Below are 13,312 nucleotides of genomic sequence, written 5' to 3' on the forward strand. Positions count from 1 at the left end.
AAGTTGAAAAAATAAAGCATTTTAAAAATATTTTAAATACTTGGTAGACACTTAGAATGTAACTTCAAATTCTATCCTATAAATTTATTATTACATTATTAAAAATAAGATCTCAGATTAATAAAATAAGTATGATCATGATCATGGGCTATTAAAAAATTCAATTTTCCATATTATTCAGTTTAATACTAAAGACTGACTAAATTATTCTAGAGTGAAAAATACCCAGCCAAATTGCATTGGCTTATTTAAGTTTCCTAAATCTGCATGTATTGCTAGTTAGGGTTCTCCAGAGAAAGAGGACAAGGATGTATGTATGTATGTGTGTGTATATATATATATACACACACACACACACATATATATATATAGAGAGAGAGACAGGGAAAGGGAAGAGGAGGGAGGGAAGGAGGGAGATATCTATTTTAAGAAGTCAGCTTATGCAATTGTGGAAGCTTGGCAAGCTCAAAATTTATAGGGTAGACCAGTAGGCTGGAGACTCAGAGAAGCATTGCAGTTCAAGTTCAAAAGTAGTCAGTGTGATGGTAGAACTCCCTCTTCTTCCAAAGAGGTCAGTGTTTTTCTATTAAGGCCTTCAACCAATTGGTTGAAACCCATCCACATTATTATTAAAGATAATCTGCTTTACTCAAAGTCTACTGATTTAGATGTTAATCTCATTTAAAACAAAACAAAACAAAACACTTTCACAGAAATATCTATAATAATGTTTGACGAAACATCTGTGCACTATGGCCTAGCCAAGTTGATATATAAAAATAACCATCAAACTGTAGTTATATAAAATCTAACAATTGGGAAAGAAATTCACCTATCCATTTTGTTAGTTTCCCAAGATAGGGTCAATGGAGAGGAAGCTTTCATCATCCTTTTAAATATCTGCATTACCAACCAACTTTACTTTCTCTCCCATCAGCTAGAAATATCCATTTAAAAAAATTTAGGTGACTGCAATAAAATATGCAATGTTTACAAAATTCAGTTCACTTCAGTTGCTCAGTCATGTTCGACTCTGTGTGACCCCAATGGACAGGAGCACGCCAGGCTGTCCATCACCAACTACCCAACCTTAATCAAACTAATGTCCATCAAGTCAGTGATGCCATCCAACCATCTCATCCTCTGTCATTCTCTTCTCTTCCTGCCTTCAGTCTTTCCCAGCATCAAGGTCTTTTCCAATGAGTCAGTTCTTCACATCAGGTGGCCAAAGTATTGACATTTCAGCTTAAACATCAGTCCCTCCAATGAACACCCAGGACTGATCTCCTTCAGGATGGACTGGTTGGATCTCCTTGAAGTCCAAGAGACTCTCAATAGGCTTCTTCAATACCACAGTTCAAAAGCATCGATTCTCCAGCGCTCAGCTTCCTTTATAGTCCAACTCTCACATCCATACATGACTACTGGAAAAACCAAAGCTTTGACTAGATGGACCATTACTGGCAAAGCAATGTCTCTGATTTTTAATATGCTGTCTTGGTTCAGTTCAGTTCAGTCACTTAGTCGTGTCTGACTCTGTGACCCATGAACCACAGCACACCAGGCCTCCCTGTCCATCACCAACTCCCAGAGTCCACCCAAACCCATGTCCATCGAGTCAGTAATGCCATCCAACCACCTCATCCTCTTTTGTCCCCTTCTCCTCCTGCCCTCAATCTTTCCCAGCATCAGGGTCTTTTCAAATGAGTCAGCTCTTTACATCAGGTGGCCAAAGTATTGGAGTTTCAGCTTCAACATCAGTCCTTCCAAAGAACACCCAGGACTGGTCTCCTTTAGGATGGACTGGTTGGATCTCCTTGCAGTCCAAGGGACTCTCAAGAGTCTTCTCCAACACCACAGTTCAAAGGCATCAATTCTTCTGCACTCAGCCTTCTTTATAGTCCAACTCTCACATCCATACATGACCACTGGAAAAACCATAGCCTTGACTAGACAGACCTTTGTTTGTTATATCTTTTCCTCCAAGGAGCAAGCATCTTTAATTTCATGGCTGCAGTCACCATCTTCAGTGATTTTGAAGCCCCCCAAAATAGGTCACTGTTTCCATTGTTTCCCTGTCTATTTGCCATTAAGTGATGGGAGCAGAAGTCATGAACTTCGTTTTTTGAATGTTGAGTTTTAGCCAACTTTTTCACTCTCCTCTTTCACTTTCATCAAGAAGCTCTTAGTTCTTCTGCCATAGGGTGGTATCATCTGTATATCTGAGGTTATTGATATTTCTCCTGGCAATCTCGATTCCAGCTTTTCTTCATCCAGCCCAGCATTTTGCATTGTATACTCTGCATATAAGTTAAATAAGGAGGGCGACAATATACAGCCTTGATGTACTCCTTTCCCAATTTGGGACCAGTTGGCAAAATTACCTCTTTTAAATTACCTACTTTAAATTTCTCCTATAAATTACCCTGATGAGATTATGGGATTAATGTTTTTAGCTGAAATTGTCAAACATATTGCTTAATTTCTAAAGCATGGATTGAGATTTTCAAATTGCAAGTCTCAAGGGACCATCCATGTAGGTTATTTGAATCTTGTTTTATTGACATTAAAAAGGGACATGAAAGAGAGAAATGTGTAATCAGTTCCCAACCTTTCCATGTTTAACCATACTTCACTCCATTGAATGTGATCATTACCAACTTTTCTACTGCAAGAGTGTCAGGAAGTCAAGTGAATCCACAGGAAGCTGACATACTTTATCCTCAGAGGAAAAGGTTTATTTTTCCCTTGTACTATATCTGACTGATCTTGTTCCTTTTTTTGGAATGAATAAGATCAAGAAGTGAATGGATGAAAAAGCCTATTATAGTCAATGTAGGAAAGATATAAGAAAAAATGTGATAAGCCTTAAGGTTGAGCAATTTTCAGGATAGGCAGCCAGTAAGCACAGATGATCTTGATATATATGACAAAAATATTTCACTGACCATCACTGAAAAAGAGTCCTATCTTTATGTAAAATACATTCCTCCCATTAAGAAAAAATCAAATTTGAAAAACTAAGAGTTCCTTTATCTTGATCCTTAATCTAATTCATTCCTGGTGTTTCACAGGAGGGACAGATTTAGTGAAAAAGATGAAGAAATTTGCTTATTAGGAAAGTAAGTAACCTAATTGCAGTATGTAACTTCAAATATAAAATAATTGAGTGTGGAGTGTGTAGGGAGCAGGAAGAGGGCAAGAGAGAAGAGATGGGATTGAGAGAAGGAGAGAGGGTAGAGGGAGAATCCTTTGATTCTACTTCACCATTAAAAAGGAAGAAAGCATGACTTCTAGCTGAACTGGCCTTAGCCTGAGACAACCCATTCCTTACACTGGCAGAGCATGAAAAGGTCTGTGAGGGAATCTACTTTGCACCTCCACCAAACCTGTGATCATAGAAATATCTTTCTGTGCAATGTGTACTTTCATCTCTTCTTTATAGAATGGAAATGCTCCCTAGATTAAACACAATATCATTAAAAACTGTCGAGTGATTGGCAGACTGCTTGGAATACAGCAGACACACAGCACATGGTTTCAACAGAGAAAAGAAAATCTGCTACCCTTAAAATCAACTTTTTAGCATATTCTATAAGAATGTATATACATTAAAAAGTCAAAGGCTTTATATATATATATATATACACACACATATATACATAATTTTTAATTTCAGTAATATACATAAAGAGCCAAAAGTATATGTTCTTTTCTTTTAAAAAATGATCATACACATAGAAGTGAAGGCTTTATAAGAAGGTCTATATTTTGGGTACATTGTCTCCTGCAATAAAGATTTACTGAGTGACCATGTACTATGCCCCAAGGACTGGGCCAGACTCATAGTTCTTTCTCTCCTGCAAGATAGAAGGTGGTTTATGTCAACAGAAAGAGAGAAAAAGTACTGATTGTTGCAGGGAAAGAAAGAAAGAACTCAACTGGTGGGAGATCAAAAAAGGGGATTATAGAGATTCCCTGGAATTCCAGTGGTTAGTACTCAGGCTTTCACTGAGGCACATGAACACCCTCAAAAGTTGCCTAGGATTAAGAAGGTAGCCTTTGCTTCAAAGACCCTCTGTCAATAATCTTCACTCATCCTCTTGGTGGGTGCTGCTCTCGCTCCTGCCAAAGGCCTAAGGATTGTGAAAGGCATGAGCTCTCATGAGGCATGAGCACTCATCTGTGAGCTGAGCCAGTCACTTAAGGGAATTAATGTCACTCTACATAACACTGAGAAACTGAGTGAAGCAGTTGCTTTATCTAAAGTCCAGAGTAATAAAATATTATGGATAATTAAATAGATCTTATCCTTTGTATTCCTTTTGTGATTAAATTTGAGACAATATGCATTTGCTATCTGGAGAGATCAGTGATAGGATAGCTAATTACTTTCTTTAGGAACCATCACTCTATTACTGTTACATTCATTCTGTTGTCATTTGCATAAACTGAATTATGTGCACTGCTTAAATACATTTACATGTTTTTCTCCAATTCAAATGCCATTTGCTTTACTGCCTTCTTCCTATTTCCCAACCTCCCTGCTCTCATTCCCTCTAATACTAAAATTGGATAGGAACAAACACACACACACACACACACACACACACACACACACACACACACACAAAAGACAGGCTAAAATATAATTCAAGACAGAGGAAGAGCAGGAAGATGTCTGGAAAGTACAGCTTGAGAGAATAGCTATCAAACCTGGCATTTTTAAAGTATGACAGTAAATTCATATATATATATATATACACACACAGACACATATATGCATATACACACACACATACATATATATATATATATATTATATATATATATATATATATATATATATATATATATGGAGAGAGAGTGCGCTAGGCATGAGCTGTGGGGTCAGAGGAGAAATAACTCATGATAATTTATACATGTTCTAAACTTCTAAAGAGTTAAGCAGGAGCTAAGAAAATATGGCATTTTATTTAATGTTTGTAAAGATCATTTCACAGTATAACTTAACTCCTGGCTAATTACTTGTAATAAGCCAGAGAATAATGAAAAATATTGCCTCTGTCAAAATAATGCAGATATTTTAAAAATCTAGGAATTTTTCTTGTTGTTCATTTTTATTTGTTAACAAATAAAATACATCAACTGAATGAAATTCAGAAAGATGGGACACCATATATGAAGTAATAGACTATTTCACTACTACAACATTCAGTAAATATAAACTTTTAAATTTATAAAAGTAGTTCATACATGCAAAAAAGAACAAGTGGTCAATCAAGATATAAAAGTTTGTCAACACTATTTTTGGCCTATCAAAGCAAAAAATAACTAGGACCTAGAAGGTTGGCAGTCCTACAAGGCAATTTGGTAACACAAAGTAAACAACTAAACAAATTTAAACTCTCTGAATCTGTGATCACTTCCAGGAATTTATCAGAAGGAAATAATTAAATATACACACTTATGTATGAAAATGTAGTACAAGCTAAATGTATATTTGTAAAGAATAGGCTCAATAAATTCATGCCCTCTACATAAGGGAATACCAGCAACATTTTAATGTAATGATTCAATTCTGTGTTTATTGGTTTGAAAATGGTTCTCACTATACTGTAAGTGGAAAAAATTCAACAGCAGAAGTCAAAAAATATAGATGGTATAATGCAATTTTGCTGTTTGATGATAGGATAAGATAGAAAGAATAAAATTATGGGACTAAAGTGGTAAGATTATGGGTGTATACTTTATATTTTTCTAATTTTCTGTCTATATTTCACTTATAAGAAGAGGAAATAATAATTCCCTTTCATTAAAAAAGATACAATATTAGCCATAATTAGAATGTAGAAAGGAACTAAAGAGCCTCTTGATGAAAGTAAAAGAAGGAGGGTGAAAAAGTTGGCTTAAAACTCAACATTCAGAAAACTAAGATCAAGGCATCTGGTCCTATCACTTCAAGGCAAATAGAAGTGGAAACAGTGGAAATAGTGACAGACTTTATTTTCGTGGGCTCCAATGCTTTGGCCACGTGATGAGAAAAATTGACTCATTGGAAAAAAACCTGTTGCTGGGAAAGACTGAAGGCAGGAACTGGGAATGACAGAGGATGAGATGGTTGGATGGCATCACCAACTTGAAGGACATGAGTTTGAGCAAGCTCCAGGAAGTTGGTGATGGACACAGAAGCCTGGCATGCTGCAGTCCATGGGGTCACAAAGAGTCAGACACGACTGAGTGGCTGAACTGAACTGAATCAACAGCCTTCCTGCTGAGTTCAGCCAAACAGATAAGTGGGAGAAGGGCAGAAGGAAGAGAGAAGCCATGGTACTTCTTATTCTGCTTTCAGTGGTGCCTCTGGCTGAGGTTACATCTCCCACCAACCCATTTGTGTATCCAGAAAATTCCACCTTCCACTGAGTTTCCGCAACTCACTCTTTCTCCAGCCTAGGTTTAGTCATGACTCCATTCTGCTGTTCATCTGTTGGCTGTCTCAGCGTCCCCAAATTGGCTTCTCAGTTTTTCAGCTCTGTTGAAATTATTTCCCTATTTTAAATGCCCTCTCTTTTAAATATTCAGAGAGTTTTCTGCTGTGGTTGGATCCTAATTGATACAATCACTGATTATAAGACAATGTTGTATCTTTCACTCAATTCACTATAAATAATTGACATTGAGAAATACCATCGAAATTGTTAGTTTCTTCATTTGACAGAGACATAGAAGGACATAGCAAACAAATGACCATGAATCGTGTGATGTTCAGACAGAATTATATTTCACCAACATCAGTGTGATATGTCCATACATAGATTAAATGATGCATCTGCAGTGGGCATGCTCCCTAGAAGATCCCTAGAAATGCATGTGTGCTAACATATTGTTGGTAATAAGTTGGTGTAACCCAAAAGGAATATCCTTAGGACCTAATATACCTTTCTCTCAACTACCTACACACAACAATATGTTTCACTTAGGATTAGTCTTTATTACCAAGTATGGAAGACCCAAGTGAATGCTAATAATTAATCTTCCCTTCCAGTTCCTCACCTCTCTAAAGGTATCAACTAGGAAACCCTTTACAATTCAATATATATGTTAATGATAGGATAAGCAATAAAATTTAACTTACCCATTTGTCATATGATTTGAGTGGAGCTTTTCCCAAGAACTCAGAATTAAAGCCTGATAAAAATTTTTATCATTTAACTTATAAATAACACATTCTGGCTAAAGAGGTCATAGGCAGACTTACCTTAAAAGAGAGATGACCTTTTACAACTGCCTGATACGTGGAACCCAATGTGTTTCAAGATAAGTACTCATTGGGAAGCTCAGTGATGCAGGGAACCAAATACTACCAGTGCTTGCCTTAGCTCTTGACAGTTATTTAAGTCCATAAAGCACATTTATTTTACTCTGATGTCATTAAAAATTTCAATCATATGTCTAATGCACTAGTTTTTATTACATGTACATCCAGCAACCTTTGCATACCAATTTGCCCTACCTGGAATTTCCCAAGAGGAAGAAAATATAGTGGTTCAAGTCTTTTAGTATCTACAGGGGTTATGGTCCTTATTATTGATTATCAAAGCATCATCATAAATTTGTATTATAGTATCATAAATCTGAAACCATGCATCCCCCTCCATGAAGGGGTTGCTGGTAAGTTATAATTTTGCAATAATCGCATTCTTCTTTTTTTTTTTTTTTTAATGGGGTGGTCGGTATGTTTTGTATTTTATACATTAGATTTGATCGTAAGGATTATTTTCTCACATATTCCAGAGTGTCTGCATTTCAGGGGAGGGCGGACTAACTTTAAACCACGGAAACATCACCAGTAGGATATTCCCTGTAAGACATCTTTCCCAGGAGATGCATCCCACCAACATCCATTTTTTGCACACCTACCTGAAAGACTTCTTAATATCTTCTGCTTGGATTGTCTTGAGAATCTCCTGGTATAACTGAAGATCAAGCGTTCCTGAAGATGTAGCATTTGAAGGGCAATTTTTATGTGAGTAATAGCCTATCAAGATTCCAGAAATAAATAAAATGATTGCCATGCAAAATATTTTTAAAAGGCGGCAAAAGTTGCAGGGGTTGCTCTTTGGTGCAGATCTTGTATAATGGGTCACATAGTCAGATTCTTCTTGAAGTCTCTGAAACCTTCCTTTGGGTGAAGTTGCTGGTTGAATGGGATCAAGATTGAGGTCTGCAGTCTCTGAATTTTCCAGGTTCTGATTCTCAGCACTGTTTAGCTGGAACTGGTCAAAACCAGGCTCCTCCAGTTCCTTTTCCATGTCCCACTCTAAGTCAAGTGCAGTGGCTTGGAGGTCATCATTGTCTAAGTACTGTGAATGTCCTGGAGCTCTTTGATCTGCACTGACCTTCTGATAGGCCATCTTTTTACCTGTGAAAATAAGAAAAGTATATTTTATGAAAATAAACCAACAAAGACAACCTCTAAGGTGAAAACAAATAACCTATATAACGTTCTAAGTCACTTCAGTCATGTCCAACTCTTTGAGATCCTTATGGACCACAGCTTGCCAGTCTCCTCTGTCCATGGGATTCTCCAGGCAAGAATACTGGATTGAGTTGTCATGCCTTCCTCTGGGGCAATCTTCCCAATCCAAATTAGCTGTGTAGAAAATTGTAATGATTATGAGTAGGGGAAGTACCTCATTCTTGTAATATCCATAAGTGCATGCATGCATGCTCAGTCATGTTCAATTCTTTGGGACCCCATGGACTATAGCCCTGCAGGCTTCTCTGTCCATGGGATTTTCCAGGCAAAAATATTGGAGTAGGTTGTCATTTCCTCTTTCAGGGGATCTTCCCAACCCAGGAATCAAACCCGCATCTCATCTCTTGTATCTCCTGAACTGGCAGTCAGATTCTTTCCTGCTGAGCCACTGCGGAAGCCTCCCTAAAGAAAATCATTCAGTAATAATCTTATACTGTGCTGTTGATGTTTGGTATAGGAGAAAAGACAATAAATAAAAATAGAAGGCACTTGATACAAAACTGTGAGAAAACATAACACACACACACACACACACACACAATTCCTCTGAGGCTCAGGAGAATAAAACTCAAATGCACAACTGCATTAAAGATAATGTATGTAATGAAAAAGTTTAAACTTTTTTTTCAAGGTCACTTTTAAGAAAAGCTGAGAACAGAAGCAATAATGTTGTGACTTTCTAAGTTAAGATGAGGTGGGAGTTCGGGGGGGAGACCCTGGGATCAGTTACATTACCAGAGCTCATTTTAAAAATGTTAATTCAGGTTAAGAATGAAAACAGTAAAATGAAGTAGCACCTCTATAGAAATTCAAGAAGCAAAATATGGTGTTTTGCCTACTCATGAGTTATCAAAATGATTGGAAAACCTTGACACTACCAAAGAAAGCTAACATGTTCCTTGGGATTAGTGACATGAACTGGCCTGGCTCGCTGAACTTTAAATAAAATCTGGGATGGCATCTATCCAAACAAGGAAGCCTTTTGCCAGGATAGGAGGGTTAGTTTCATAACCTTGCTACAGAGTGGCAGATGGAAGCTTTTCTCCCCTACACCGTTCTGGATGACAGTTTGCTGTATCCTGCAGAGTGGTATTAGGATAACTGGGCTAATTAACTACAAGTGGTCTTCAGTCTGTATTCAGTAACACACTGGTGTATAGTGGTTGCAGATTAAGAGTATTTATACTTAAATTTTCTGTGTATTAGATTTGTCATCCCAGCTGGATTCTAAGGTCTCCCACTATGTTTTATGATTTTTTCTATGTGCACCACTGTGGTGGGTGAAAAACAGAGCACAGCCGACAACTGACTTCCTAAATGCCTTAGGGCCAGTTGTGAACAAGTGAACTCTAATGAAAAAGGTACAAAGACCTCATGAAAGAGTGGCATTATGTACAGAATTATGGGTACATACAATTTCAATCCTGGCTGGCAGATGTCCATATACATTAAAACGTCCTGAATGTTTAAGATAGTTCAACTACCATTAAATATTAATTTTACAATATAAAAATTTGAACTCCAATTAGATTTCTCATCTGCTACCATATCATCTAGGATTTAGTCTTGTCCAGAGCTGACTCAATAAAGATGAGAATCTAATATATGTCAGGTACTGGGATGGGCAGTGAAAACAAAGACGAACAACAATGATTCCCTATTCCTCAAGTAGGGAATGATTCAAAAAGAACAACAGACATTTGAACAAACAAGTCAGTCACATAACAAATACAAAAATGCAAGGGAGACTCAGTGGTGATGGATTCTAGCAGGAAATGTGGGAAATGACTCTCTGTTCAAGTTATTTCTACCTGGAGAGAGGAGAGGAGTACTACTGGAGAGAAGGGAGAGGTTAAACTAGGGCAGACAAGGGGTGGGAGAGGAGAGCAGCTAGGCAGGGTGAGATATATAAACACACAGATGAATACGAGTGCATGGTACATGGGCCACTCACCTGATAAACCCAGACTGGTGTGCTATGACAGAGGATGGAGCACAGAGCCTGAGTTGGAGAAAAAGCTAAGAAAGGGTAATCGTGGGCAAAAGGCTTACCTTCTCTGCAGCTCAGGGTCTTCATTTGTGAAACGGGCATGATGGTAACATAAACCTCATAGTACTCTCAATAGAATTAACTGAGGTAGTGAACCTAAAGCACCAGTTTGTGTCATATAGGCTGTATGGGTTTGAAGGACCATTTCTTATATTAGAGGAGGGAGGAGAGTCAAGCATTGTTGAAAGAAATAAAATGAGTTAGATAATACAGAAGACAAGACATAATTCTTCACGACATTGTGGAAAAGGGAGGAGGTTGCATAATATGCTCAGGCACGTACACTTGACACACAATATGATACTTGTTTTACAGTTAGTCCCTATGTAGACTAGGGTCCTTTTTCTAAAGTGCCACATGACATACTGTTACACAGGAGCTTAATTGATACTATGTATTAGAACAGCCTCAGGAGTGACTTTTTTTTCCCTCCCTCTTCTGTTCTGCTTCCTTCCCTCTCCCCTTTTTCTGCTTGACCTGGTTTCCACAATGATTCAAAAAAAAAACAAAGAGCATTATTTGAATTCTTTGGTCACATCAAGACAAACAGAGAAATGGAGTGATTATGGAGTTAGTGATAATTATTGACAGGTTAGGAGATGGTTATAGTTGATTAAAAAAAAAAAAACAACAGCATGAGATATTACTAGAGAACAGGAAAAACCTGAAGGCAGTAGAAATAAAGTAACTTTAAAATCCATGATTCTAACCTATTTTATATTACAGAAGAGGAAGCTGATGTCCAATGCTGAATCATTCTTTTGGCTGAGAAAAGTGGTATTTGGAGACACATTTCAGGTGATGGTTTTATAAAACTATGAGATTAATGTTAGTGATTAATAAACTGTGGTGTTAAAAACCCCACAATCCATTTTTTAATGTACACTGCAAAATACTACAAATTCTAGCAGTTATCCATTTTTTTTTCTTATTTGACTTATCTTGACATATGATTATTTACTTCTTTAGCAGTTCAGTTTATGCATTATTGATTTATTTAGACACTGTTTCAATATACTTTTCTAGATTTTTTTCCTCCCATTTTAATGAATCACAGTGTCTCTAATAGTTTTCTTTAAAAATACTGAATTATAGACTGTGGTTTATGCTCAAGGAAGATTTTGGCACACAGAAGTTACCGCAGAAATGTGAGATCTCTAATTCTGACCTCTAATACAAACATTCAAAGTCACTTCTCTACAAATCATTTACAAACCAACTGCAGTGATGAGGAAGAGTTTTCATTTCTACCCTGACAATAGGCATTTCATCACCTGTACATCAGCAATTTAACGCTTTTCAAACATCAGACAGAGCCATCAATTAGAATGCTATGCAGATACAGATATTAACTCCTCATCATGATGGATATCTCCCTGACATACTCACTACCACTTCTGGACTCATTATACATTTATAAATTTACACCAAATTCTATCTTCCAGGAGAGCAGTATCTGCATGAATTGAGCCACTTGATCTAACAAAACCCAAAATTTTAGAAAATTTTCAAAAAAATAAGTTTGTGATAACTTAAAATGGGCTTCCCTGGTGGCTCAACTGGTTGAGAATCTGCCAGCAATGCGGGAGGCCTGGGTTCTATCCCTGGGTTGGGAATATCCCCTGGAGATGAGAATGGCCACCTACTACAGTATTCTGGCCTGGAGAATTCCATGGACTGTATAGTCCATGGGGTCTCAAAGAGTCAGACACAACTGAGTGACTTTCACTTTCAACACATATAATAAAGCATTCAATAAATTACTTGATAAATTTATATCATAGATTATTAGAAATTCATTTGTTTAAAATTATCTTAAGGAAAAAATGGGGCTTCCCTGGTGGCTCAGATGGTAAAGAATCAGTCTGCCAAGCAGAAGACCCAGGTTTGATCCCTGGGTCAGTAAGATCCCCTGGAGAAGGACATAGCAAGCCACTCCAATATTCTTGCCTAGAGAATTTCATGGACAGAGGAGCCTGACAGGCTACAGTCCATGGCTTCACAAAGAGTCGGACACAGCTGAGTGACTAACACACACACACACACAGGAAAATATTATACCTTTTTACAAAAACATAAATCTCAGCCCTGACAGTTTTGTTTCACTTACCCTATTTAAAATGAACTTCTCAAAAATTAAACTGAATGAAAATTAATAATATATTCAGTTTTAAATAAGGATGAATTATTTCCTTTGTCCCACAAAAATAATGTAGCTTTCTTTAAAAACCTATTACCCATGAGATCAAGAAAAGGAAATATCACTTTTTTTTCATCAAAACTTTCAAATTCCCAAATACAATGAAAATTTTGTATTGTAAAAAGAAATCTCCAGCAAAATCAGTATGTCTTAGGTATGACTGCATAATTAGGTCAAATTTCATACATTTTATACAACTGATGCACTTGATTCATTTTAACTTATACTGTCATATTAGTTTACAGCTACCATATATGAGTAATTAAAAAAAAATACATGGGGCAGATTTTAGAATCTACCACATGAATTTTTCCCTAAAAGAAATGTACTTAGTAGGTATACATCAAGTCATAGAAAGTTATTCCGTTCCGTTCCATTCCGTTCAGTCACTCAGTCATGTCCGACTCTTTGCGACCCCATGAATCGCAGCACGCCAGGCCTCCCTGTCCATCACCAACTCCTGGAGTTCACTCAGACTCACATCCATCGAGTCCGTGATGCCATCCAGCCATCTCATCCTCTG

The 13,312-nt window shown here is 37.1% G+C and overlaps 1 protein-coding gene across 1 annotated transcript in view; it reads right to left on the minus strand.

The window, feature by feature from the left end:
- Positions 1–10,616, minus strand: part of NAALADL2 (N-acetylated alpha-linked acidic dipeptidase like 2) — an 887,009-nt gene extending 876,393 nt beyond the window's left edge. The window contains exons 1-3 of the mRNA XM_068968824.1: positions 10,494–10,616; positions 9,620–9,645; positions 7,921–8,424 (exon numbers count right to left, since the gene is read on the minus strand). Coding sequence (XP_068824925.1) covers positions 7,921–8,424; positions 9,620–9,645; positions 10,494–10,616 — 653 coding nt within the window. The remainder of the gene's footprint in view (positions 1–7,920; positions 8,425–9,619; positions 9,646–10,493) is intronic.
- Positions 10,617–13,312: the final 2,696 nt, after the last annotated feature.

Source organism: Capricornis sumatraensis, chromosome 1 (genome assembly GCF_032405125.1).
Source record: "Capricornis sumatraensis isolate serow.1 chromosome 1, serow.2, whole genome shotgun sequence".
NCBI classification, from domain to species: domain Eukaryota; kingdom Metazoa; phylum Chordata; class Mammalia; order Artiodactyla; family Bovidae; genus Capricornis; species Capricornis sumatraensis.